Here is a 23,484-nt window from a genome sequence, read left to right as displayed (position 1 = left end):
TACTAGACCCTCTATAAGGAAGCATTACAATCTTTTTAAGTTAGCATTAAAAAAACCTAGATCTTCAAGCCTGAGCTTATTCTGTAAAACCTGATGCAATCCAATCTCAGAACAGTGAGAGCTGGGGTGATTCCTTAGGATTGAGTGTTTTGTCCATTTTGGTCAAACCCTACATCCTAATATGCAGGGCAGGAGTTAATGTCAGGCTTCGAGTTACTCATAAAGCAAGTGGCATTTACCATTGTAGTTTAAGACTTTTAATACCTATCTTACTGATGACAAAGGGAGGCTCAGGGCACGCCTCGGCAGGGCAGCTATTGAGTGCTTCCTGTGTACCAGACACCATGCTGAGCTCTCCATCTGTTCTGTCACCCAGAGCCTCCTGAAGGGAGCAGGGTCTATGGCTATTCCCTCATTCACTGATAAGGAAACTGAGGCTCAGAGAAGTAGAACTGCCCAAGGTCACACGGTTTAATCTGCCAGAGATCTAAAGTTAACACCCTCAACGACGAGAGGTCCCTAGTGTGAGCTCTACAGCCAAACTGTACAAATTCCTGGTTCCACCCCTATAGCTTTGTGAGCTTGGACAAATTACCCAACCTCTCTGTGCTCTAGCACCTGTACAAGGGAGATAATCCCTAGTTCTGGTTCTGGTGAGCATTTCTGAAATATACTGTGCCATTTCCCCCTTCCTTCTCAATGTGTAGGTTGCTTCTGAGAAGCCAGCATGCTGGGTTTAATAAAGCTGAGCAGGAGAAGGCGGAGTACACAGAAAGGAGATGCTTGTCCAGAGCACAGCCATAAAGTGCTACATTTGTCCCCATGCCCTTTACCTGTGATCTCCTCAAAAATGGCATGGAAGCCATCGAAATTCTTGGAGCCATCTGAATGGAAGAGGACATGGAGGGAGGAGCCCATGCTTCGGATGGGAGCTGGGCGCTCGTTGCCACAGAAACGCTTGATGATCTGGCCATCGCTGTCTTCCCCGTCACGGACCTCAACGTAGTCATACTGGCACATGTAGTCAAACTCCAGACTCAACATGACAAACCTGTGTGGGGAGAGGGTGACAGCAGGAAACAGGTGAGCCCTGGATAGTCCTGAGACCCCTGGGCAAGTTCAAGGCCAGAGGATGAACAGGTCTCGGGAAGAGCGGTGCCATTGGCCTGGTCTACAGGAAAACAGTCCTGCAGGACTTGAGGTCAGATCCATTTCTTTTCATGGAGGGGTGTGTATGTACACCGCATGCACGTGTGTGTGCACGTACATTAACGCCCAGGTGAGGGGCTGCCATATTCCATGCAGAGAATCTTTGCACTTGCTGGCTCCTCTTCCAGGGGCACTTTCCCCCCCAGTCTGCATGGCTGGTTCCTTCCTATCCTCAGGCCTCAGCTTAAAATTCTCTCCTCAAAGAGGCTTCCCTGACAACTCTTTCTAAAGGAGATCCCTTGTTTTCTTCATGATGTGTATACAAATTTTAATTTCTCATATTATTTCCCTGACTTTGTGAGTGTGTGTATGTGTGCATGTGTGTGTGCATGTCTGTCTCCTCCACTAGATTGCAAATTACTTGAGGGTAGGGCAGAACATCTGTCTTATTCCACCACTGTTTGCATAGTACCTAACATAGTGCCTGGCATAAAGAGACACTAAGAAAATGTTGTTGAATAGATGACTGAATGGATACTATATTGTAACTTTACAATTGGAGAATGAAAAAGCACAGGTTGTCTTACAATACTAAGTAAAGGAAAAACTCTCTGTACACTCTTCTATTTGATGGAAGGCTCAGAAGGTAATTATCTTCTTGGTAACAATAATTCTTGCCCTGCAGAGTAGAAAAAGTAGCACCGTATCAGAATTTCAGAACTGAGGGAGATCTGATCAGTCTGTGATTACCTGAAAGGGGTCCTGGGTTTGGAAATATTGGGATACTTCAGACCAAAAAAGCAGACAACGACCCCAAGCTCCCAATTCCATGAGACAGGAAAAGAGACAGCCACATCCCAGAGCAGAGAGAAAGAGACATTTTCCAGAAGATTCCCAAGGGAATGGCTGAGTGTCAAGTTCACAAAATGTACATCTGTATCTTCTCCCTCACGTTTTGGAGAAGCAGAAATAGACAGAAAAGCTAGAACTGCCACGTGCAAAGTTGGGCCTAAGGCCGTTTCTGCCACTTGGATAAAAACCTCAATGGCCAGAATCAGAGAACACTGGACATAGTGACAATCAGTACATTTCAAACACTCTTAAAGGTCTTACTAAAAAGGAAACCTAATAACTGAGTACAACCGTTTTCTTTTACAAAAATTTGTATCACAAAGCCTTCTGTAAGCGGGTGGAAGTCCTGCTGATCACCGTTGTGAAACACGCTCTAACATCCAAGGACTGACTTATCCAGGAGCCGCCACTGACTCACTGGGCCTGGAGAAGTCAGTTCCTTCTCTGGGCTTTAGTACCTGTGTCTGAAAAGGGAGGAGAGAGGCAAGGCCACCACCCAACAGAGATCACAGCTTTTGCTGACACTGAAATATGAGACAGTGCAACTCCTATTTACGTTCATACATTCCTGCATTCGTTCACTTACTCCACACACGTTAGCATCCGGCGGCTCTGTGTCAGGCGCTGTTCTAGGTGCTGAAAGCCTGGAGTGGCCCAGCTAGACACAACGCCTGCCCTCGTGGAGATGAGTTCTGATTTGAGCAACAGACAATCAGCAGGGAAACCAGAAAAAAGGGTAATTTCAGAGAATGTTCAGTGCTGCGAGGAAAATAAACCAAGTCAGCATAAAGAGCGATGGGGAGGATAAGCTTTTACACAGCGTGGTCAAGGAGGACCTTTCTACAGACATGACATCTGGACAGACGCTTCAATGATAAAACAGAGCCAGCCAAGTGAAGGTCATGGGAAAGAGCGGTCCAGGCAGGGGAATCTGTAAGTGCAAAGGTCCTGAGGCTGTAATGAGCTTGGCATACCTGAGGAACTGAAGGAAGGCCAGGGATGCTGCAAGGTGGTGGACAAAGGGGAGAATGGTATGAACTGACGTCAGCGAGGAGAGCAGGAGGAGGAGTTCAGACTTTATTCCAAGCCTGACAGGAAGGCAGTGGGAGATTTCAATAACAGAGTAATGATTTGATTTAGGATTTTACAGGATCACTCTAGCCACTCTGAGGGAGGAGATAGCAGAGCTGGCAAGAGTGGAAGCAGGAGCCCAGGAGAGAATCCAGGTGAGAGATGGTGGCAGTGGAGAGAGATGTGGATGGACCTGAGATTATTTCACAGGTAATAAAATAGATTTTGTGGTCACCTGGCTATGGTAGGCGATGGCAAGGGGGGCAGCAGGGATGACTGCTCAGCTTTCGGGCTGAACCTACACCTGCTTCACAGTGTTTCGGTTGTTACCATCACCCCTGGGCAGCAGGTCCAGGTTTGACTAGAGGCAAAGAAATCTGTTTCTTTCCGAGCCTCCCTAGGGCCCTTTCCCAGGCAGGTGTTATGCTTCTCAATCCCTCCACCATTTTGGACTTTTGTTTTGGGAGGATTTCTTCTGCATCGTGGATCTTAGAGAATCTCTTCAGAGGCCCCTGAGGGGACCATTTGGCCTGGTCCTTGAGTTGCTGAAATATTAACACGCAGCATTTAACACCTGCCCTTTCCATCCTTGGCAAATCCAGCCTGGACCCCACTAAGAAGAACAGTGTGGCCCCTCACTTGCTCCCTGAGCTAACCTTCCTCTAGGAAAGCCCAATAAATGAGCTTCACTCCTAACCCCAGGTCCTCAGGGAATGGGGAGACCTGCTACCAATGACCAGTTTTGAAGAGGAGGATTGAGAAGGGGACCTGTTTTGCTGGATCTTTCCAACGGGGGGTACCCTGTTGCCCCTCCTGGAGGACAGAGAGCCATTAGAGGAGCCAGCCAGCACGTGGCAAGCTCTAGATGTACTGACTCATCCAGAAAATACTTATTGAAAGCTTGTGCCCTAGAAGACTAGAGATTTCCATCACCACCAGCCTCCCCTCTGGCTAGAAAAGGGAAGAGCTAAGTGGACAATGTCCCTAGAAATCCCAGGGGTGCATGGGCCACTCAGCTTCCCTGGAGAGGAAAGGGAGAGGTGTCTTCCAGGAAAGAGGAGACACATTGGTGTCGGGGAGCAGTTCTTCCAACATCTATTCATGCAGCAAGTAGCCATCCAGGATCCAGGGTGCACACCGCACTGTTCCAGCACTAGGTGCAGCAACGAACAGTGCTCACAAACCAGGGCTCGCGCATTATGTATCTAGTTACAATAAAACCAGGTCTATATTTTGGACTGTGGCATAAATTAAACATTTGTTAGCATTTGTTAAATTAAACAAAGTCCCTAAGAAGAAACGGCTTGTCTTCCACACAGCAAGAGAACTGGTTTACTTGTTGTGGGGGGGGGGTTCCGAGAATGGCAGTGAAAGGAGCTGACGAGCATACACCCCAGTCTAGAGCATAAATTCCTCGAAGGTTAGACCTGTGCCTTTTATTTCCTCACGCCCCTCCCATGGAACCCAGCCCAACACTGCGTGGATAGGAAGACTTGGTAAAGATTTGCGGGTGGTCAACTGCTCTCAGGATTTTTCTTTGCTGGTGCTATCCTTGGGTCAAAACCACCTGAGCCCCACTGCTCTAGGATGGTGAATGACAAGCACTTAATTGGCTATAGTTCTGACCAGGCCTTATCCCGCGGAATCAGAGGTAAAGAAAAAGGCTCCAATATATCTTTTCGGTTTTTATGAATAAAGTGCTGATGGGTAGCCCTTGGTCACCAGGATCCAGGGCTCTCATTTCCATTACTGTGTTTCCTCGTAACCTCAGATTCCCTAATTCTGACCCCAGTCCCTTACCTTAGCTGGATGATAAACCCAGGTTTGGCGTGAATGGTCCATTCGCAGTGAGCATTCAGGGGGTAGCTCTCCAACAAAATCTGACCCTTCGGGGCTCGCAGAACCTGGCCACATCCTGAGAGGAGAAGAGAAGACTGGGGTGTGGAAACTGGAGTCAACAGGAAAGAGATGGTAGAAGGCCTCAAAGAGACTTTGAGCTCATCCCACACCCCTGAGAACAGAACAGAGAAGGAAATCAATATTTCTCAAGCACCTGGCAATGTGTGAGGCAATCTGTGTAGGTGAATTCATTTAATCCATCCAATACTTTAGGGAGGGAGGCGGTATCATTCCAGTTTTCCAGCTGGGAAAATGGAAAACCAGAGAGTTGGATAAATAACTTATCTAGCTACCAAGCGACAGAGCAGAGATTCAAACCTCACTATGTCTAAATATAAAGTTGAAGCCACTCCATCATCCTGCCCCCCAAGACTGCCCAGTGCCAGCTTGCTGTCTCCACTTAAAAGGCTCAGAAAGTAGACCCTCCCCACAGCTCTACTCTACGGGACACTGGCCTTCGTCTGGAGTCTAAATCTGCATAAGACCCTTTGGTCTGTGTTCCCTGCACTTTCTCTACCCCACAAATATAATCCCAAAGCAACTCTTTGCTGACCCCTCTCCAGCCAGTTAGGAAATCTATGTGTTAATTAGTTCTATGGGCAATTACGTGATAAATACCTCTCTCATGCATGGCATGGGAAGAGGGACACGATTTCCAACTAGTCGGACTGGATTAGTGGTTTTCAATTTTCTTATAGGTGCCAACTCCTTTTTTCAAATCAACTCTTACGAAGACCACCGATTAAATAAACATGGGTCCAAGAGGGGCTCCTGGTTGAAGCAGAAGCAGGGGCCAAAGTCCTCCACCCTCACCCTCATCTTGGTCCCCTGAATGACCCCCAAGGAGTCCCTAAGAGTTGAAAGCCACTGGACAAGCAGTCGTTAAATTGTATCTTCTAGTGTTAAGATGAGCACAGGTGTGTAAGATGCACCCTGGTTTTACAAAAAAGTTTGGGGGAAATGTCTTGAAGAGGTTTTACAGAGAAAAAATTTTCTGGGTCATGTAAATAAATGATGTTTTCTACCAGAATTGACAAACTACGATCCTGGGCCAAATCTGGCCCACTGTCTGTTTTTCTAAATAAAATTTTATTGCAACAGAGTCGTGCCTGTTGTTTTATGCATTGTCTATGGTTGCTTTCGAGCTATAATAGCAAAGTTGAGTAGTTATGACAAGGGACAGTAGGGCCTAGAAAAATGAAAATATTTACTATCTGCCCCTTTACAGAAAAGTTGATCTACCCCTGTTCTATATAGAGATCCAGTTTGACATCAAAAAGTCTGGATATGCAGTTATATTCAACAACCCTCCAAAAAGTATAAAATTCCATTGCTAAAAAGAAAAATATTAATATCAGTGGATAGCACTCCATGGCAAGATAATGGTAGTAATATTTCTACAGTGTTACGAAAAGAGCCCAAACGCTAGTTTGGCAAGCTGTGAGGTCCACAGCTTGTTACTAATGCTAGATTGCACAATTTATCTCTTTACTAGCAGTTTTACTGATGCTGCCTTGCTCCACCAATGGGAAGCATCATGCACCGTTTTCCATTTGGGACTCTTGTCTAGGCCCAGCCTCCATCATCTCTCTGCAATCCCAGCCTCTCCCCCCGCCTCCATCATGTCTCTCTGCAATCCCAGCCTCCTCCCTGGCCTCCCTGCATCCACCCTTGTCCCCCAACATTTGATTCTCCACACAGCAGCCAAACCCACCTTTTAAATAAATAAACACATTACTCTCTTGATTCAAATCCTCCAAAGACCGTCCGCTATGCAAACACCTTCCTACAACATGCAGGCCCTCCCTCACTGGCTGTCCAGACCTGCCCTGGCCCAGTCTCCAGTACCACTCATCTGCTTGCTCATGCTGCCCCAGCCACACCGACCTTCCTGTTCCCAGCTCCAGGCCCCATACTTGCTGTCCCCTCACCTAGAAGGCTCGCCTTCCTCCACATCTCCTTCCTTTAGGAAGGAAGCTCAATGGTCACTTCTTCAAAGAGGCCTTCCTTGACCACTCAGCTAACATCGGCCTTCATGCTTCTACAGTCACTGTCATTATGCTATTTTATTTCCTTCCTAACACATATCACCACATGAAGTTATCTAGCTTGTGTGCTGACTCCCTTTGGTGGGGCTGGGACCTTCTCCAGCTTGTACACCTAGAATGGTACCTGGCATATAACAGGCACTCAATAAATAGTTGTTGAGTGAGTGAATGAACAAGTGAATGATGTCATTATTATAGGCCAGGCACTGGCTAAAAGCTTTACAAACATTCTCTCACTTAACCCTCATAAGACACCTAGGAGAACAACACTCATTCCCCCATTTCCTGAATGCGGAACACTAAGGATGGGAGAAGTTAGGTGACTTCCCCAAGGCCAGACAGCCAGGAAGTCAGCGGACTGTCAACCACTCTTTTAACTGCAAAGCAGTGGTTAAGAATGGAGACTTCAGACTCTGACCGCCCTAGTTTGAGATTCAGCTTTATCTTCACTGGCTTTGTGGCCTTGGGCAAGTTACTTCATCCCTCAGTAAACCTGAGTCAAATGGGAAAAAAAACCGGCACCTACTTCACGTGGTTTTGGGAGGCTTAAATCAGATTACGCACGGAAAGCCCTCAGAGAAAAATCAATGAGTATTAGCTGTTCTAGATGGTGGCAGGGCAGGGACTTGAACTTGCATCCGTCTAGTATCAACGCTGGGTCCCAGCTGGTGCATTAAACTGTCTTGGGGGCTTCCTGACCCAGCCCTCTCCCACTCCATTTTGAGGCAACAGGATTTTTCTGCCCCCAAAGAGATACAGTGAATTTCTGCCCCCACCCGGACTTCCTGAAGTGCACGTTCCTTCTGCTGCACATCTCACACTCCTTGTTGCCCCCACCTGCCCATCTGCTGCAGGGCTACAGAAGTGATCCGCTGGGTGTGAGAGACAAAAAAAGAAATATTCCTGCACAGCCTCCGCCCCACGGGAACTGGCAGCTTCCCAGCCCACAAGGTGTTAAGTCCCAGCTCCCACAGCACACCTCCCGCAGGGACCCCGAGTTAGAAGCAGCAGCAAAGGCTGCCAGCCTGCTTCCGGTTTCTTCCCTGCATGCTGGAATCAAACAGCAGCCTCACTGGGCCCCTCGCGTCCAGGAGAGCCAGCGCCCATCCCCAGTCAGGTCTCCTCGGCAAGACCAGTCGGCCTTGGCCAGCCCAGGATCTCATGCAGCCTCTGGAGGGCTCGGAGCCCCCAGCCCCACTGGGCGCTGGCCCCTGGCCATGTGGGATGCTAGACCACTTGCTCCTGCAGGCCCACGGGCCATCCTTCAGAAGTGGCCAGGATTCCAGAACACACACGACGTCTCGGGTCTTGATGATGTTGTCCTCCTCGCTCTGGAGGGGAAGGCAGAGTCGGCCCCGAGATGGGCGACAAGGTCCAACCAGCCAGAGACAAAGAGGCCGCTTCTCAGAAATGTGCTTGAGGAGGGCACTAGGCAAAGGGAAAGGAGGAAGGAGCCCCGCTCCCGCCTCACACCAAGGGACTCCTTCAGCTCCCTCTGCGCTCCCGCCTCTGCTGGGGGTGTCGGTGGGCCTGCGGGCAGGGCGGACTAACTGCACCTCTCTGTCTAGGGAAGAACAGTGGACACAGCTGAGTGTCCCCGCCAAGGAAGTACTGCTGGCCAGCAGGCAGGCGGTCCCGAGTCTGAGAGACCAGAGCCAGCAACGGGCCCGGGAGACGTGCTCGGATTCCCTGACAACGTCTTGCTGCAGGGGAAGAGGGTGTGTGTGTTGGGGGGGTGGAATTTGCCAGTGAAGCCAGACTGTGCCCTGGGCTCTCAAATCCCGGACTCATCTCCAAGCCCCCCACCCTTCTCCATTGCTACAAGCCAAAACAGGAGAGACAGTTGGATAGACCCTTCTTCTACGGAGCTGAAAGGATATCTTCATCCATTTCTACACTGGTAAGAGAGCTGGAAAGTTCCCAACAAAAATGAACACCCCCAGCATTCAGACAAAAGTCTTGTTATCTCCAGTGTGGGGGATGGGGAGGGAGGGGCAGGAGAGACACAACATATTTCTGAGAAGTGAGTGGGTTTTTTTCTTCTTTAATCTTTCCTCTTAGGAAAAAAAAAAGGACTAAAGACAGCATTCAGGCAGAGAGAGGCATTTGCATTTTCTCTCCTCTTTCAAAGATGACTCAGGAGGCAGGACTCACAGTGGTTCAGCGGCAGCCTCTGAAGCCAGACCAGCTCCGAATCTCAGCTCAGCCTTCTTGGGCTGTGTGACCCCAGACAAGTGCTCTGGAAGTCTGAGCCGAGGCCTCCTCATTTGGAGATGAGAATAATAGTAGTCCCTACTACTGTGGTGGTGGGGCACAGCACCCGGCACATACAAATGCTCAACAAATGTCAATGAATGTTGTTTCTCTTGAGTCGTGTCTGGATCTGAGACACTATTTTGGCACAAGAATCACGACGGACAGCCCAGGTTCCGACCTGCTGAGCGCTCCAGGGCTCCTAAGAGCCTCACTATGTCATTGGCGAGAGCCCTAGACCTATTAGGCCCAGGAGCCCAGACAGCGATGGCAGGGTGAAGGCCTGGATGACGGCACGGGAATGACCCACGTACCAGGCCAGGAGCTGGAAGGAAGCTCACACTTTCCCGGTGATTCGGTTCCTCCTCCCATGACCTGCTAGGCCCTCCGACAGGCACAGACCCTCAGACAGGCACAGGAGCGAGGGCCTCAGGTGCCTCTCACATCGAGAGACCTCTCTCACATGAGAGAGGTGCCTCTCACATTAGTAGACAGGATGAGAGACTGGGCTCTGCGACCCAGGCATCTTGGCTCTGCCACTTACAAGCTGCATGACAGCAGGAAAGTAACTTAACCTCTCTGTGCCTTAGTGTCGTCACCTGTAAAATGGCTGTGATGAGGATCAATGAGTTAGTACATGATGCCTGGTTCATAATAAGTGCTAAGACATGGCTTTTATCCAGGGCGCAGGTCTTCATCAGGAACAATTAGACATCCAGAAGCAACTCCATGCTCACCCTGTGATCTACTCTATAATCTCAATCAATTTGATACTTTATAATGATTGTTTAATAGTTTGCCTCCCCCATGCCACAGTTCTGTGAGAGCAGGGACTTTATCTGTCTTGTTCCCACCTTTATATGCATCAAGTAGGTGCTCAATTAATTGATAACTGAATGAATGACTATGCCAAATTAAATCAAACATCTCCCTGTCTAGTCAAACCCCCTGTGACAAATGGTCTGCCCATTCAGTGGAAACAGTTGTCCAGCAATAACAACACCCACCACCCTGCAGCAGAAAGTCTCTCCTCCCCAAAGTCACCTAAAAAAGTCTTCACAAAAAACGTGCACTGAGATAACCCTGCCAATCCAACTCAAAAGACAGGGTCCAGGCTGGGGGAGCACAAATAATTTAGATTGCTGACTACTTTCAGTCTTTTTTCTTCGTCCTTCAGTTTGGTTGATTTCTATTAAATCTGTGTTTAAGTTCCCTGATCCTTCTTCTGCTATGACTGTGGGAGATCAAAATCAGCCACCTCAAAATACGTCTCTTTACCTTGATTATTTTCTTTGAAGGACATTTGACCTTCCCCTCTCAAACTGACTAAATAATTTAATATAGAAGGCCTGTTCCAGGAAGGAGCCAATACCATATGATAGCTGTAGTATAATGTAAAATAGGTGTGATAAGAAAGGCACCAACAAGCCCATCTTATCAAAAATTGTTTCTCCAGCCACATTCTCTATAGGTGGCCCTGTAAAGAGTTATCTGACAAACATTTGCCTTTCCATCTCCATGTGAATTGTCTTCTTTTGAAATCCCAAACCAATACCCCAACACCCTCCTTCGTCTACCTGAATATGCTATTTAAGGTGAAAACTTCCACCACTTGTCGAGAAACTTAGTTTCCCTGGTCTCTCCCATCTATACACGTTATAAAGCTTTGTTTGATTTTCTACTGCTATTTGGTCTTATGTCACTTTAATTTGTAGCCCAGCCAGAAAGGACCCAGAGTGGGTAGAGTCTTTCTCCCTTTCATGACCAGTCAGCTCCAATGAATTTTTTAAGACTTCAGATTGTGTAGTTTTCAGTTCTGGGATTTCCATGTGGTCTTTTTAACACTTTCCAAATCTATCCTGAAATTTCTCATCTCTTCTTCCAATATATATACCTTTTCCTATAGATCATTTAATATATTTATTTTAAAGTTATTTAGAAGTCTTTTTCTGAAAGTTCCAATATTTGATGCATGGTCTATTTATTTTGACTGATTTTTCTCTTGATTGTAGGTCATATTCTCTTGCTTCTTCACAACAGGAAATACATTTTTCTCTTTTGATTGGTAATATCTTTTCCCCTATTGGGCAGGTAGAATGAGGGACTGATCAGTTTGATCCAATAAGTAATTAAGCTGGTTTAAGGCAGGACTGAGGCTATATATCTTTGTAGAAGGGTCTTGAAATTCAAGAACTGTGAACCTAACAAAATCTGTCTTTGATTTTCAACACTCTCCCCACCCCCTCCATAATTGCAATACTGGGAAACTGTGAGCCTATGAAACTGGAAGACTTTGAAATTACAAATTTTTGAAGCTGCAAAACTACAACATCTCAAGATCTTCTGCTTTCCACTCTCACCTCAGCCTTTGCTTGCTCAGCAAAATTTCATGAAGAGAATACTCGGTGGAGAGGATTGCTTTTGCTTTGGGGTCTCCTTTAGATTTAAGTTCAACAGGCCAACCCACAGGTTCATCACAAGTCTGGTGGGCTCCTCTTCCTTCTCTGGCAGGCCCACTCTTTCACTTGCCCCGCCCCCAACCTCAGTAGCCGGCCCCAGGCAGGAAGCATCCCGGATCACTTGTCCACCCAGGAGGAACTCATTCCTCTGAAGTTTAGATTCTTTTAGATTTTGTATTCACAGATTCTTGATGCTTTTAAAGAACTGTGAATTTTCTTTGGTCTATCGAGTGATTTCTTGCTGTTTGAGCAGGAAGGAAGATCTTTTTCATGTCCTTCTACACCCTAACCAGACACTGAGCAATGACTGATGAATTCTTTGACAACATAAAATCCTCTGCAAAGGTTCAAATGTTAATTCCCTGGAATCAAAGAACTTCAGCACATAAAACGCAAAATGCTGTTTACCCTACCATACTCGTCCTCACATCCAGGGTATATTCTTTTGTCCCTTAGGGAATTCTGCTTTATTGTTTTTCCTCTCTGGCCCTACACTGATTTCCTTCCCAAAAAAGAAACAGAAAAAGAAGAGCTCACCTCATGGCTCTGGTTTAGTAATAATAAGAGTAGCAGCCACCATTTACTGAGCACTGACTGTGTACCAGACTCCACAGTAAGGGATTTATAGACATCATTCATTCAACCTCACAAAAATCCTCTGAGCAGCCACTATTATTATCCGCATTTTGTAAATGAGGACATTGAGATTTATAAAGATTGAGTAACTTTGCCCAAAGGCCCGGAAGGGGAAGAGATTCAAATCCAGGTCCTACTGGTTCCAAGCCAGCTGTTAACCACCACACAATACCATCCCCAACTTGGACCCAAGTGGGCGTTTTTCCTGGAAGTGTCAGACACAAAAGGCCAGAACAAGATGAGCCAGTTTTCAGTGTCTCCACCCAAGTGGTTCTCCGGTTCCCCAGGAGGAAGCTCCACAAACCAGTCACACAGCTTTGTGAGCTCTCTCTCTCTCTCTCTCTCTCTCTCTCTCTCTCTCGCTCTCTCTCGCTCTCTCTCTCTCGCTCTTTTTCTCTCTCAGATTTGCTCTTGATCATTCCCGGTTATGGCTCAAGGACCAGCCTACACGAATTATCCTCCTCTCTGATCTTCTAGCCCCATAAACATTTTTGTGCAGGGCTTAAGGCCAGTCCCCCTGCTCCTCCGCCTCCATCCAAAACATGACTGAGAAGATACAATGTATGAAGGGCCTATAATCGCTGCCCATAAATCCTCTCTCATCTGGGTCGGTTTCCCAACCCTTCTTACACCCGCTACATCCTTCAAAACCCGAAAGTCTGGATTGGGGTGATGCCAGCTAGAAGTGCGGCAGCCTGGGCGGCTCTCAGGCCCTCTCATCGCTCATCTCCTTTGGTGGCTAAGGAACTCGGTCTGAGAGCCAAGTTAAATAAACTCTACTCTGGAAGTCAGCAGAGTGGTCCCACTTAAGTCAACTTTCTAGTTTAGGAAGCTTTGAGAGGAAGCCTTGATTTTGACTTTAGATAACAGCACCTCTCATAGCCAGCACCCAGATCACAGTTCCTAAATACCATTCCCCACAGAAGGAATTAGGAGTCATGGAGAAATGGCTGGTTCAAGGCCCTGGACATAAATAATCAAAGTGAACTTGAAATGTTTCTGGGGGGCCAGAAAGCGAGAAATTGCTTAAAGAATGATGCATTGGAGCCAGCTTGAAGGGTCTTCATTGGCCAATTCTGGGACAATTTGACCATCAAAAAGAAAAATGATGACAACACTATGAAACATGGAAAAAATATAAATTCATGAGTCTATAGTGCAGTAAAAGAGAGAGAAAGTCAGATGTGGGAAAATAATTGGTGAATCCACGTGAAGGGTATATGAATGTACTATTCTTTTAACTCTCTATAGACTAGACATTTTTCAAAATAAAAAGTTAGGGAAAGGAAGAAAGAATCAGCTCCTTTCCATAGCCTGGATATTCTGAGCTCATTAAACCAATCTTTTCTGGGCAGCAAGATGTGAATAAAGTCCTCTCCTGGGCTCAGTGACCTCAGGCCCTTCTCCTATTATCTCGGCTAATATAACCTGTCAGTGGTTATGAATGAACTGATCACACATGGATTTTAAGACTGTCATAAGTTAGGTTAATACTAATTACAACAAACATCATCAAGGACAGTGAGCAAATAAAGGTGCTCTGCCTAGTGTGTGCTCAGGGCTGAACGGTCTACAACTCAAATATAAGAGTCTGATCCTCTCTGGCATTTGCCTGTCACTTCCCCTTCTTTCTAAGGTTCTATATGGCACTCAGGAGAACATGCCAGGGCTCACGTTGGCATTCAGCAGGAGCATCCTACAGAATTAACAGGTCCAAAAGGATCACTTGGGTGCCATCTACTGGGTAAACGCTTGCACTGCGCTGGTGCTCCAGCACCGCGCCCCAGCCATGAACAGGCCACCCAAGTGTTCAGCTCCCCCGTCGCAGAGGCAGGCAGCACAGTGCCCACACCCGGCAGGCATTCAACAAACAGTGACATGAATGACCCGCCTTTGAATTCCCTTCACAGTTATCTAGTGCCAATACTAGGTGTGGTGATGAGCATCTAGTAACGTTATACTGGTGTCTTCTTGCGGTCAAGTCCTGTCTCCGTGGACGGGCTGTAAGCCCACGGAGGGCTCACTGTTTTCGCCGGCGACCAGCCCAGTGCTCCACACGAAGTGCTCCGTAAACGCTTGTGGCTGGGACCAGAGGACGCACACTGTGTGGAATGAGGCTTTCAGAACAAGCATAATGGAAAGGAACAAGCATAACTGAACCAACACAGAATGAGACAGGAATCTGACCACTAGTCTGTTTGTTTCTGTTGACCACACTCCAGTGTTTTTTTTACTTTTTTTTTTTTGTCTTTCTTCTCTAAATTGCAAACTCCACGATGGCAAGGACCATGTCTGTCTTGCTTATCATTGTATATCCAGCACCTAGCAGCATCAGTTCAAGAAATATTTTTTGGATGGATGGGTAGATTAATGAGTGAGGGCATGTACTCCCTGCTCTGCTTGCCCAGGTGTGTTGACTAGGTGCCCTGAGCCAGTTCTGCTGACACCACCGCTATCCAACCAACTAGACTCCATATACAGCCAATTCTTACACCGAGGCTAAACCCAAGACTCAACCAATAGATGCTATTTGGGAAGACAGGATTTCTTTGGGCAACTGCTATCCTTCTCTTGTTACTATTTGCTTTATTGATCACCTATATGCAAATACTCTTCCCTTCTCTGCCCTGTCTCCTGAACAAACCCACTTACTCACACAGAGTGACTGGAGTATTGTTTAGGAAGTATTTGTACCATTCTCCCTTGGGATGGAGTATACATCCCTACATGACTGATCTGGGGCTTGGCCACATGACTTCTTCTGGAATGTTAGTGAATGTGACGTGCGCAGAGGACTTAAATGTGCTGTGTGTTTGGCTTGGCCTCTGCGCTTCTGCAACCTGCCCTGAGAAGAGCATGCCCCATGTAGCGGCTGCCCCTTTGGCCTGAGCCCTGAAGCCTGGAGCTCAACCCATGCCAGCCGGGCTGAAATCAGCTGAACCCCAGCCAACTCACAGACCCATGATAAAGAAAAACAAACATTTGTCCTTTAGAGATGGCTTGTCACACAGCAAAAATGAATATATATGAACACATTATCACCACTACTACTGAAAGCTGCAACCTGCAATTCTATTCCCTGATCACAATACCCCTTCCACCCATAGGTTCCACTACTTTATTACCAATAAGCCTGCCTTTCCACCTCACTGAGACCTCCAGGCCCCATTCTTTCTCTCCCAGGCTCTTTCTGGTTTCAAGTCCTACCCAACCTGGACAATCATGTCTTAGTCAACTCTTGGATCAACCAAATGACTGTTTTCTTCACCTCTACTACCAAGCTGCTGACGATCATCGCCCGGCGGTCCCGACTGCATCACCTCCCTGGGAGATCCAGCTTCACCTGGGTCCTCAGTCTTGCTTGGTGTCCAAGCTTTAACTCCTCATGTGGCTGTCCCAAACCTCTTGTACTCTCAAGCCCCAGCCTCACTTAACTCTGCCCTCGGTAGAGATTTCAGTTCCCACTTTTCAGTGAAAATAGAGCTGTTTGAGGAGAGGTAGGGTGGTACTGTGGTTAAGAACAAGGGGTCTGGAAGCACACAGACATAGACAGCCTCCTGTTTTGCCCACACCTGAGCAAACTCAGAGCTCAACCATCACCTCCTGTCTAAACCCTCCCCTATCCCTGACTCCCTGTGATCAACTGTTCTCTTGTCCATGTTCTCAGAGCACTTAGCCATACCCTAGCTCACAACTTTTCCTTGGCTTCCCACTGCAATTAGAATAACATCTAAACTCTACCTAGTTTACCTATGAGGTCATGCATGATCCAGCTCCTGCCCATGGCTCCAACCCCATCACACACCCCTTCTCCATTCACTCACACAGAGAAAGGGCGACCTTCCATATCCAAATGGGAGAAAACCCCGGAGTTATCTTATATACTCCAAATGTCAATGTGAACCCTAAAACTGTGCATTATATCTATAAGTATGTCTCTCTTAAACTTCTACTGAAAGTGGTTGTATTTCTAGACCACCTACCAGCTCAGCGATTAAAGAGCATATGGAATCATAATGATATATTTACTGCATTTGTTGAGTTTTTATTATGTGCCAGGCAGAGAGCTAAGTGCTTCACGTGCATTATCTCATTTAATTCTTGGAACAGCTCTAAGAGGTAGGTAGCATTATTCCCATTTTAAAGAAGAGGAGACTGGGATTAGCAAGGTTAAATGACATGGCCAAGGCCACATGCTTGTGACTGGCACAGTCATTATTAAACCCAGGTCTGCGTCATTCCCAAACCTGTGCTTCTGATCACTATCCTACACTGTCTCCAGAGAAGAGCTGCCAAAGGAAGACCAGGGTTAAATTCTGCAGCTAAGCTACCTAGAAGATAATCTACCATGTACTAAATTAAATTTCCTAGAAACCACCTAAAATGGCATTGAAGTTTTAAATCTACAACCAAGATCAGCACTTTAAAAATCATCTGTGTTCTGGATAATTTAACTCCCAGGCTCATCCTAAAATACCAACACACCCCTTCTCCTCCAGGTCCAGTTGAGTTCCTCAGCTGAAGACTACATTGTCACCCTTTGCCCAGACTCTCGAAACTCATGGCATTTTGTCACAGGTTGGATCAGGCAAAGAACACCTACAGCACTCCATCCTCCCTCTCTGTACACTGGGAACATCAGTCATCAGTGTAAACTTGCTCAGATGGTAAGACCATCCTGACTGCTTCTGAGTCAAATAGGGAACATGTAAAATAGGCTTAACAAAGTAATAACAATTGTACACTGCTCCAGATCCAGACTCTCAGAGGGATATTCAGCATCAGGGCACTGCAGAGGGGAATCTTAAACTGAGAGGGAGGTTAGATTTCCACTCCATTTTCAAAGGATTATTGAAACTAAAAATTAAGTAATTCTTGGAGATCAAGTTGAACCCAGAAAGAATCCCTTTCCTGGGACAAGTGGCATGCTGACAATTCGATGTGGGTTTCAGGAATTTAACTCAGGATTCCAGAAGTTTACCAATAGAAATTCATATTTAAAATGCACCACAGACTTAGCATTTTTGAAGCTTTATTCACTGTTTGCTAACCAATAATACCAAGCAACTGCTTCTGGAATGGACACAGAGCATGCTGTTTGCAGAATGCCTTGGCTTCATTTAGAGAAAGGGGAAGATTTAAGAGCAGATACACACCTCCTGTGACCAATTCCAAACAGATGCCCACAGTTCACACCCAGCAGATGGAAACACATCTTTGTTTTTTATAGTCTTACCTAGAAAGCCCTCTGGCCACAAGCTTTCCAGAACTCAGATTCCAACAAGACAAACCTCAGTCCCTTACAAGCCTTTAAAACAGCATGCACTGGAGAAGGAGCCATTCAGGGTCTACTCACGCATGCAGTCTCCTCCGTACCAGCCTGCTCGGCATTCTGCACAGTAGATCCCCTTCACGTAGAAGTCATCCAGAGTGCCCCCCCATGAGCCGTTTCGGCAGGTCTTGCAGTTATCAAAGATGGTACAACCTGAGACACGTCCAAGAAGAAGGGCATTAGAGGAAGCACTTGCAGGCTCTGACCAGCTGCATGAGAGAAAGCGTGCAGCTTCTCAGAGCCTTGTCTCAGCCAAGGGCGTCTGGCCCTAGAAAGGTGCCAAAGCCCCTGGGAAACACTGCTCATCCCTAGGAAGATGCTGGAGTCACCAGACCTCCGACTGAGGGTGTAGGAGGGCGGTCTGAACGCTCTTCCTAGTTAGTGGCTGATGTTTTAAAGTAACATGAAATTACCTGTAGTAAAAGGTAGACTCTATCAATATGGTGTATTCCTTCCTTTTGATAAAAGGATTACATGTTTATTGTGGCATATTTAGAAAATTCAGACAAGCAAAAAGAATTCAATTAAAAACATCTAAAATTCCATCACCGAGAGAGAAAACTATTGGTAACACTCTCTCTCTATATATACAAACGCATTTTTTTTTTAATTAGGCTTATACCATATACTGTACATTATGGTTTTGTAACTTACCTTTTCATTTAATAATAGATAGTAAGTATCTTCTCACTCCATTAAATATTCTTCTATGTCATATACTTCCATAACCCAAGTATGCCATTGGAAACAACCGTATTGCCTAATAAAGGGCTCACCCTGGAAGGTGTCAGACCGCCCCCCACCTGCAGGCCACGCTAGAGAGGGTTAAGGAGTTTCCAGTCAAGGGTCATTTTTAAAACATGGTCTCTTGAGGGGTGGGGGATAGTGAGGAAAGACAGAGATAATCCAATCCCATTTATTAAAATGGAGAGCTAAGTTCTGGCTCTGCTATTGTCCAGCTGTGTGTCCCTGAGAAAACGGCTTAAGCTCTCTGCGCTTCAATGTCCTCATCTGTAAAACTGGGGTTAAAAATTGTACCTACCTCAAAGAGTTGTTTTAAAAATTATATGAACATATGTAAAGGGCCTAGCACATAGTAAGTACCCCCAAAATATGGGATATTATTATTATTATGCTTTCCCATACCTCCACTTGGCTTATTACTACCACTGCATATAGTATGCTCAATGTTAACTGGCTATTATCTGTTTTCATATAAGGGACTGAAATCAGGGACTGCATCTTGTTCAACATTATATTCCCAGCATTTAATTCAATAGCTGGTACATAACAGGTGATCAATAAACATTATTTGAGTGAATGAATAAATGGATAGATGGATGGATGGATGGATGGATGGATGGATTGCTAATCCAGGTTTCTGAACTGTTTGAGATAACTAGCATTTCCTTGAGCTGATAGCATACTTTGCTTTTGGCTGAAATTAGGTTTTGGTTGGCCCACCGTGTATATACGCAGGGTAGGTATGTGTGGTTTCTGCAGGAGAGAGACCTGTAGCCCTCTCTTTGCACATCATCCTGACTTTGCTTCCCTCTCCCAGCGCCTCCTCCCACCAGAGAAAAAGAGTTGCTAATACAAGTCAGCAAATTTCAGCAGGTCAGGTGGCTCATAACTGGGTCCCAGTGGGGTCACTGTGCCCTCTAAAGGCCCTCTTCACCCACGGGCCACTTCCCGCTCTTTGATTCCTCATCCACTGTGCCACTGAGGAGACAAATGGGCTCCGAGTCTGCCTTCAACGACCCTGCCAACTCTCTTTCTTGGCACAGTAACATCCGGACCACTAGGTGCAAGCCACAAACACCAGCCTGGCGATGAAGAGGAACAAGGCTATGTTAAAAAGATACTAAGCAGCTCACAGAATTGCCAGGAGGGCCACAGGACCGAGTTCAGAGCTATACAGCCTAGAACCGCATGGAAACACATAGCAGACTTGGTCCAGCGAGGGCCCCAGCGCTGCCGGGCACTACTGAAAGTCACCACTGACACTCCACCACCACGCTCCTGGACATTGATCCTCCTGCGACCACTGCACCAAAAAGGACAGTTGTCCAGCATAACGACAGAAATTCTAAAATCGTGCTGGGATGCCATTTCTCACCTTCGAGATTGGCGAAAGTGACACATTCTGTTGCAAGGCTCTGGGAAAATAGTCCCCTCACACATGGCACTGTGAATGCCAAGTGCACGGAGGAGAATTCGGCAAAGGCTGGCAAGATGACATAGGCCCCTTCCTTTGACTCAGCAATCCGTCTTCTAGGAATCTACCCCGGAGATGCACTGCAAAAATGCTAAATGATGGATGCCTGAGGCTATTCCCTGCAGTATTATTTATAATAGCAAAAGGCTGGAAACAACACAAATTCTCACCAACTATGGTAATCCATACAACGCAGTTATATGCAACTGTAAAAAGAAATGAAAAAAACAGCTTTATACTGTCAGTGAGTGATCTCCAGCATATATTAAGAGAAAAAAGCAAGGCAGTAGGTAGTGTTAATAGTATGCTATCTTTTGTGTGAGAAGGGGAAAGATATATAAACACACATACATATTTGCTTGTATTGTCAAATATAGAAAACATAAACCTGTCTATATATCAGGTAGGTGGTATAACACCACAGACAAAAGAACTACATCAACTGGCTTTAAAATATAGTATTTTGAATGCACATACCTAGTGGGACATATTCTAAGGTCAATAATAACCCAATCATCAGTGGTCTTATTGTCAGTACTAATAGTGCTATTGTTATTTTGTACAATTATACTAGGTTATCATATAAGATAAAGCAAATAAGTGATTAGGTTATTATTAGAAAATAGGATTTTCACCATGAGAGAAATGATACACAAATATAAAATCAAAGAAGTTAATTAAACAACCTTGGAATATTGCATTTAAATTTAAGTATCAGCATAAACTCATCTTTTTGTTTTTTAAAAAAATACATATTTCCTAGCTCCATCCACTTAAAAAAAAACTCAAAATCTAGTAACAACGCCAGTCCAACAGCAAGGAACACCTCAGGTGCCCAGATTGTGGTCTCCAAACAGAGTTCCTTGGAGAAATGGCTGATTCCAGATCTGGGGCAGAAAATGCACAAGAAGAGTCTGAAACATCCTGTTATGCAAGAAATCAAGGCAGTCTTCACAGACTAGTGTGGTCATGTCAGAAGAAGATGGACATAAGGAGGCTCCCAGTGTCCTAAGACAGTATGAGGCATGCATTAAAATGAATAATGACTGAAATGGATTAAATCACAGGAATAAATAAAAATGCCTAAGTTCATAATCACACACACACACACACACCCACACACACAGAAACCTCTCCGATCACCAACAGGGACTGCTAAGGCATCAACTCACTATTTTGAAAATAAGTTAAAAAAAAAAAAAAAAAGGAATTTCTCTAGCCTTTCCTTTCCAGGTAACGCAGTGGCTGAGGTGGGCCAGCTCTGCGCTAGTGACATCCAAAGCTTACCCCCAGCACGGCTCCCGGTGGTGACGTGGGTGCCTCCTGTGTGCTGGTGCTTCTTCCAGACCACCTCTCTCCTCCCCCACCAGCACCACATGGCACCACCTGTGCAGGTCTTGCTTATCACGTGACCCCTGCCATCCCGTAAGACCACAGCCCCACCCTCACCCCAACAGTAACCGTTAGGCTTTTGAAAATATTGCACATCATTCAAAGACTTCAATACCACTGCCAAGGAGCCCCCATCAGGAGACCCTGGCTCAGCTCTCAAAATTTCCTTAGAAAATTTGGAGGCACTACTCCGAGATTTCACTACAAACCACACTCATCACCAGGGAATTGGGCGGTGGGTTTCTTTTCTGGATCAAATGTGCAAAGGCGACTCTGAGGTCACGTCTACTGTAAAGCTCGGCATCGCTCTCCTCCAAGAAAGAAGGTGGTTTAGAAGCACCTCGTGTATACTCGAGCCACCTTAGTTTCTCCTCTTCTATAGCTTCCCACAAAAGAAAGCTCCGGGTAGGAATGTGTGTCATTCTCTATGTGTGTTCAGAAGGGGAAAGGCAGAAATGAGAGAAATTGCCAAAGCACACTTGTGACATTCTTCAGTCTTCAGCCTAAGGAAAGTGTTTTTGAAGCTCTCTATGTCCTCCCTTTGGTCTGGCCTAGAAAGTTGCGAGTCCCCTGGGAAAAGTCGGATGCACAAGGCAGCAGACACGAGAGCACCAAGAACACGTTCAATGAGTTGTTAATCCCATTGGAAACATGATCAGTGTCCACACTGGCCTCCACCCGGACAGGCACTTCAGCGAAAAAGGACAACCCCTGACCCTCTCTGGTGGGGGAGGGGAGAGGTGGAAGAAGGTAGGTTCAGCCTGAGGTACAGGCAAAGGAATGGGCACCGTGGCCCGGGAAGGTCCCATCTCACCCTAAGATGTTCCCTCGTCACTGGACCACCTCCCAAGTGTCCAGCTCAGAGCCAGAGCGCCAGCCTTGACTTCTGCTCTTCCCTTCCCCACCTTCCCCATCCAACCAATCCCAAAGTGTCAATTCCACTCTCTTTCATCTCTCAAATCCATCATCCCTAGGCTTCTGCGTTCATTAAGGTCTCCATTATCCTCCGCTGCCTCCAGCCGTGTCCTTCCGCCAATCCCTTCTCTATACTGCAGCTCAAGAGAACAGCGGCTTTCACCTCTTTACTCGAAGATCTCCAATGTCGCTAAAATACCCTCCAGATATAGCAGAAACTTCAGAGCACAGCTTGCAAAGCCCTTCAGGGTCTGGCCCCTGTTCTGTCTCTCAGATTGCTCTCTCTCAATCTTCTTTGTCTGTCTATCTGTTTTCTCTCTCCATGTTTCTCAGCACACACACATCCACACATCCACATACATACATACTCATACACACATATGTACACACTCATACAACTTACACACTCATACACACACATATATACACACACATATACATACACATACACACACTTCTCTGGCCAGACTGAGCTTCATGCAATTCCCTAAATCCCATGCTTTCTCTTGCCACAGGGCCTTAGCACATGCTGTCCCCTGTGGCTTGACCTGTCTACCAGATCCACTTCACCCTTTTAGGTTGTCGCTTCCATCTCAGCACACACATCCTCCTGTAGTAAGTCTCCACTGACCTCCCCCCCACGACCCCAGCCCCATCCGTGCTCCCAGGGTATCTGTGCTTCTCTATCACAGCACCTACCACACTGTATCGTAGCTGCCTGGTTACCCCTCCATCTCCCCACCACACTACAAGCTCTGGGAAGGCGTGAATGGGTCTTTTTTTAATCATTGCATTCCCAGAACCTGACATGGTACATAGATGGTCAGTCTGTTTGTTAAATGAATGAATGAGTGATGAATTCACAGCTTTACAAGTTTAACACTGAAAAGGGTACTAACTCTTCCAATTCCTTTGCCTGTAGTCAGAACAGGTCAATTATGCCACTTTCAATAATCATGGCATCACAGCCTCCTGATGCCTGCCTGCCAGAACCCCATTGTCCAGCCTGTTTCCGTTCATGACCCTGGGAACCATGAAGGCAACCTGAGGTCCCCCATTCCACACTCACCCGGGTGAATCAGGCAGGAGTCACACTCATTCTCCTCGTTCCTGCAGCAAGGGATGGTGTAACCCACGACTTCTTTCTTCCCAGGGCAGACGCATTCAATCTGATCGTACTCGCAACACTCCCGACACATGATATTCCACTCGGCTCCGGGGCAGGCTTCGTTAATGACTGTGTACTCTGAAAGGGAAACA

At 46.4% G+C, this 23,484-nt stretch overlaps 1 protein-coding gene across 1 annotated transcript in view; it reads right to left on the bottom strand.

Annotated features, from left to right (window-relative positions):
• PAMR1 (peptidase domain containing associated with muscle regeneration 1) overlaps positions 1–23,484 on the bottom strand; it is a 71,471-nt gene that overhangs the window by 28,868 nt on the left and 19,119 nt on the right. The window contains exons 2-5 of the mRNA XM_058527660.1: positions 23,294–23,470; positions 17,724–17,852; positions 4,873–4,987; positions 834–1,051 (exon numbers count right to left, since the gene is read on the bottom strand). Coding sequence (XP_058383643.1) covers positions 834–1,051; positions 4,873–4,987; positions 17,724–17,852; positions 23,294–23,470 — 639 coding nt within the window. The remainder of the gene's footprint in view (positions 1–833; positions 1,052–4,872; positions 4,988–17,723; positions 17,853–23,293; positions 23,471–23,484) is intronic.

This window comes from Diceros bicornis, chromosome 31 (assembly GCF_020826845.1).
Source record: "Diceros bicornis minor isolate mBicDic1 chromosome 31, mDicBic1.mat.cur, whole genome shotgun sequence".
NCBI classification, from domain to species: Eukaryota; Metazoa; Chordata; class Mammalia; order Perissodactyla; family Rhinocerotidae; genus Diceros; species Diceros bicornis.
This window is presented reverse-complemented; position numbering and strand designations above follow the sequence as displayed.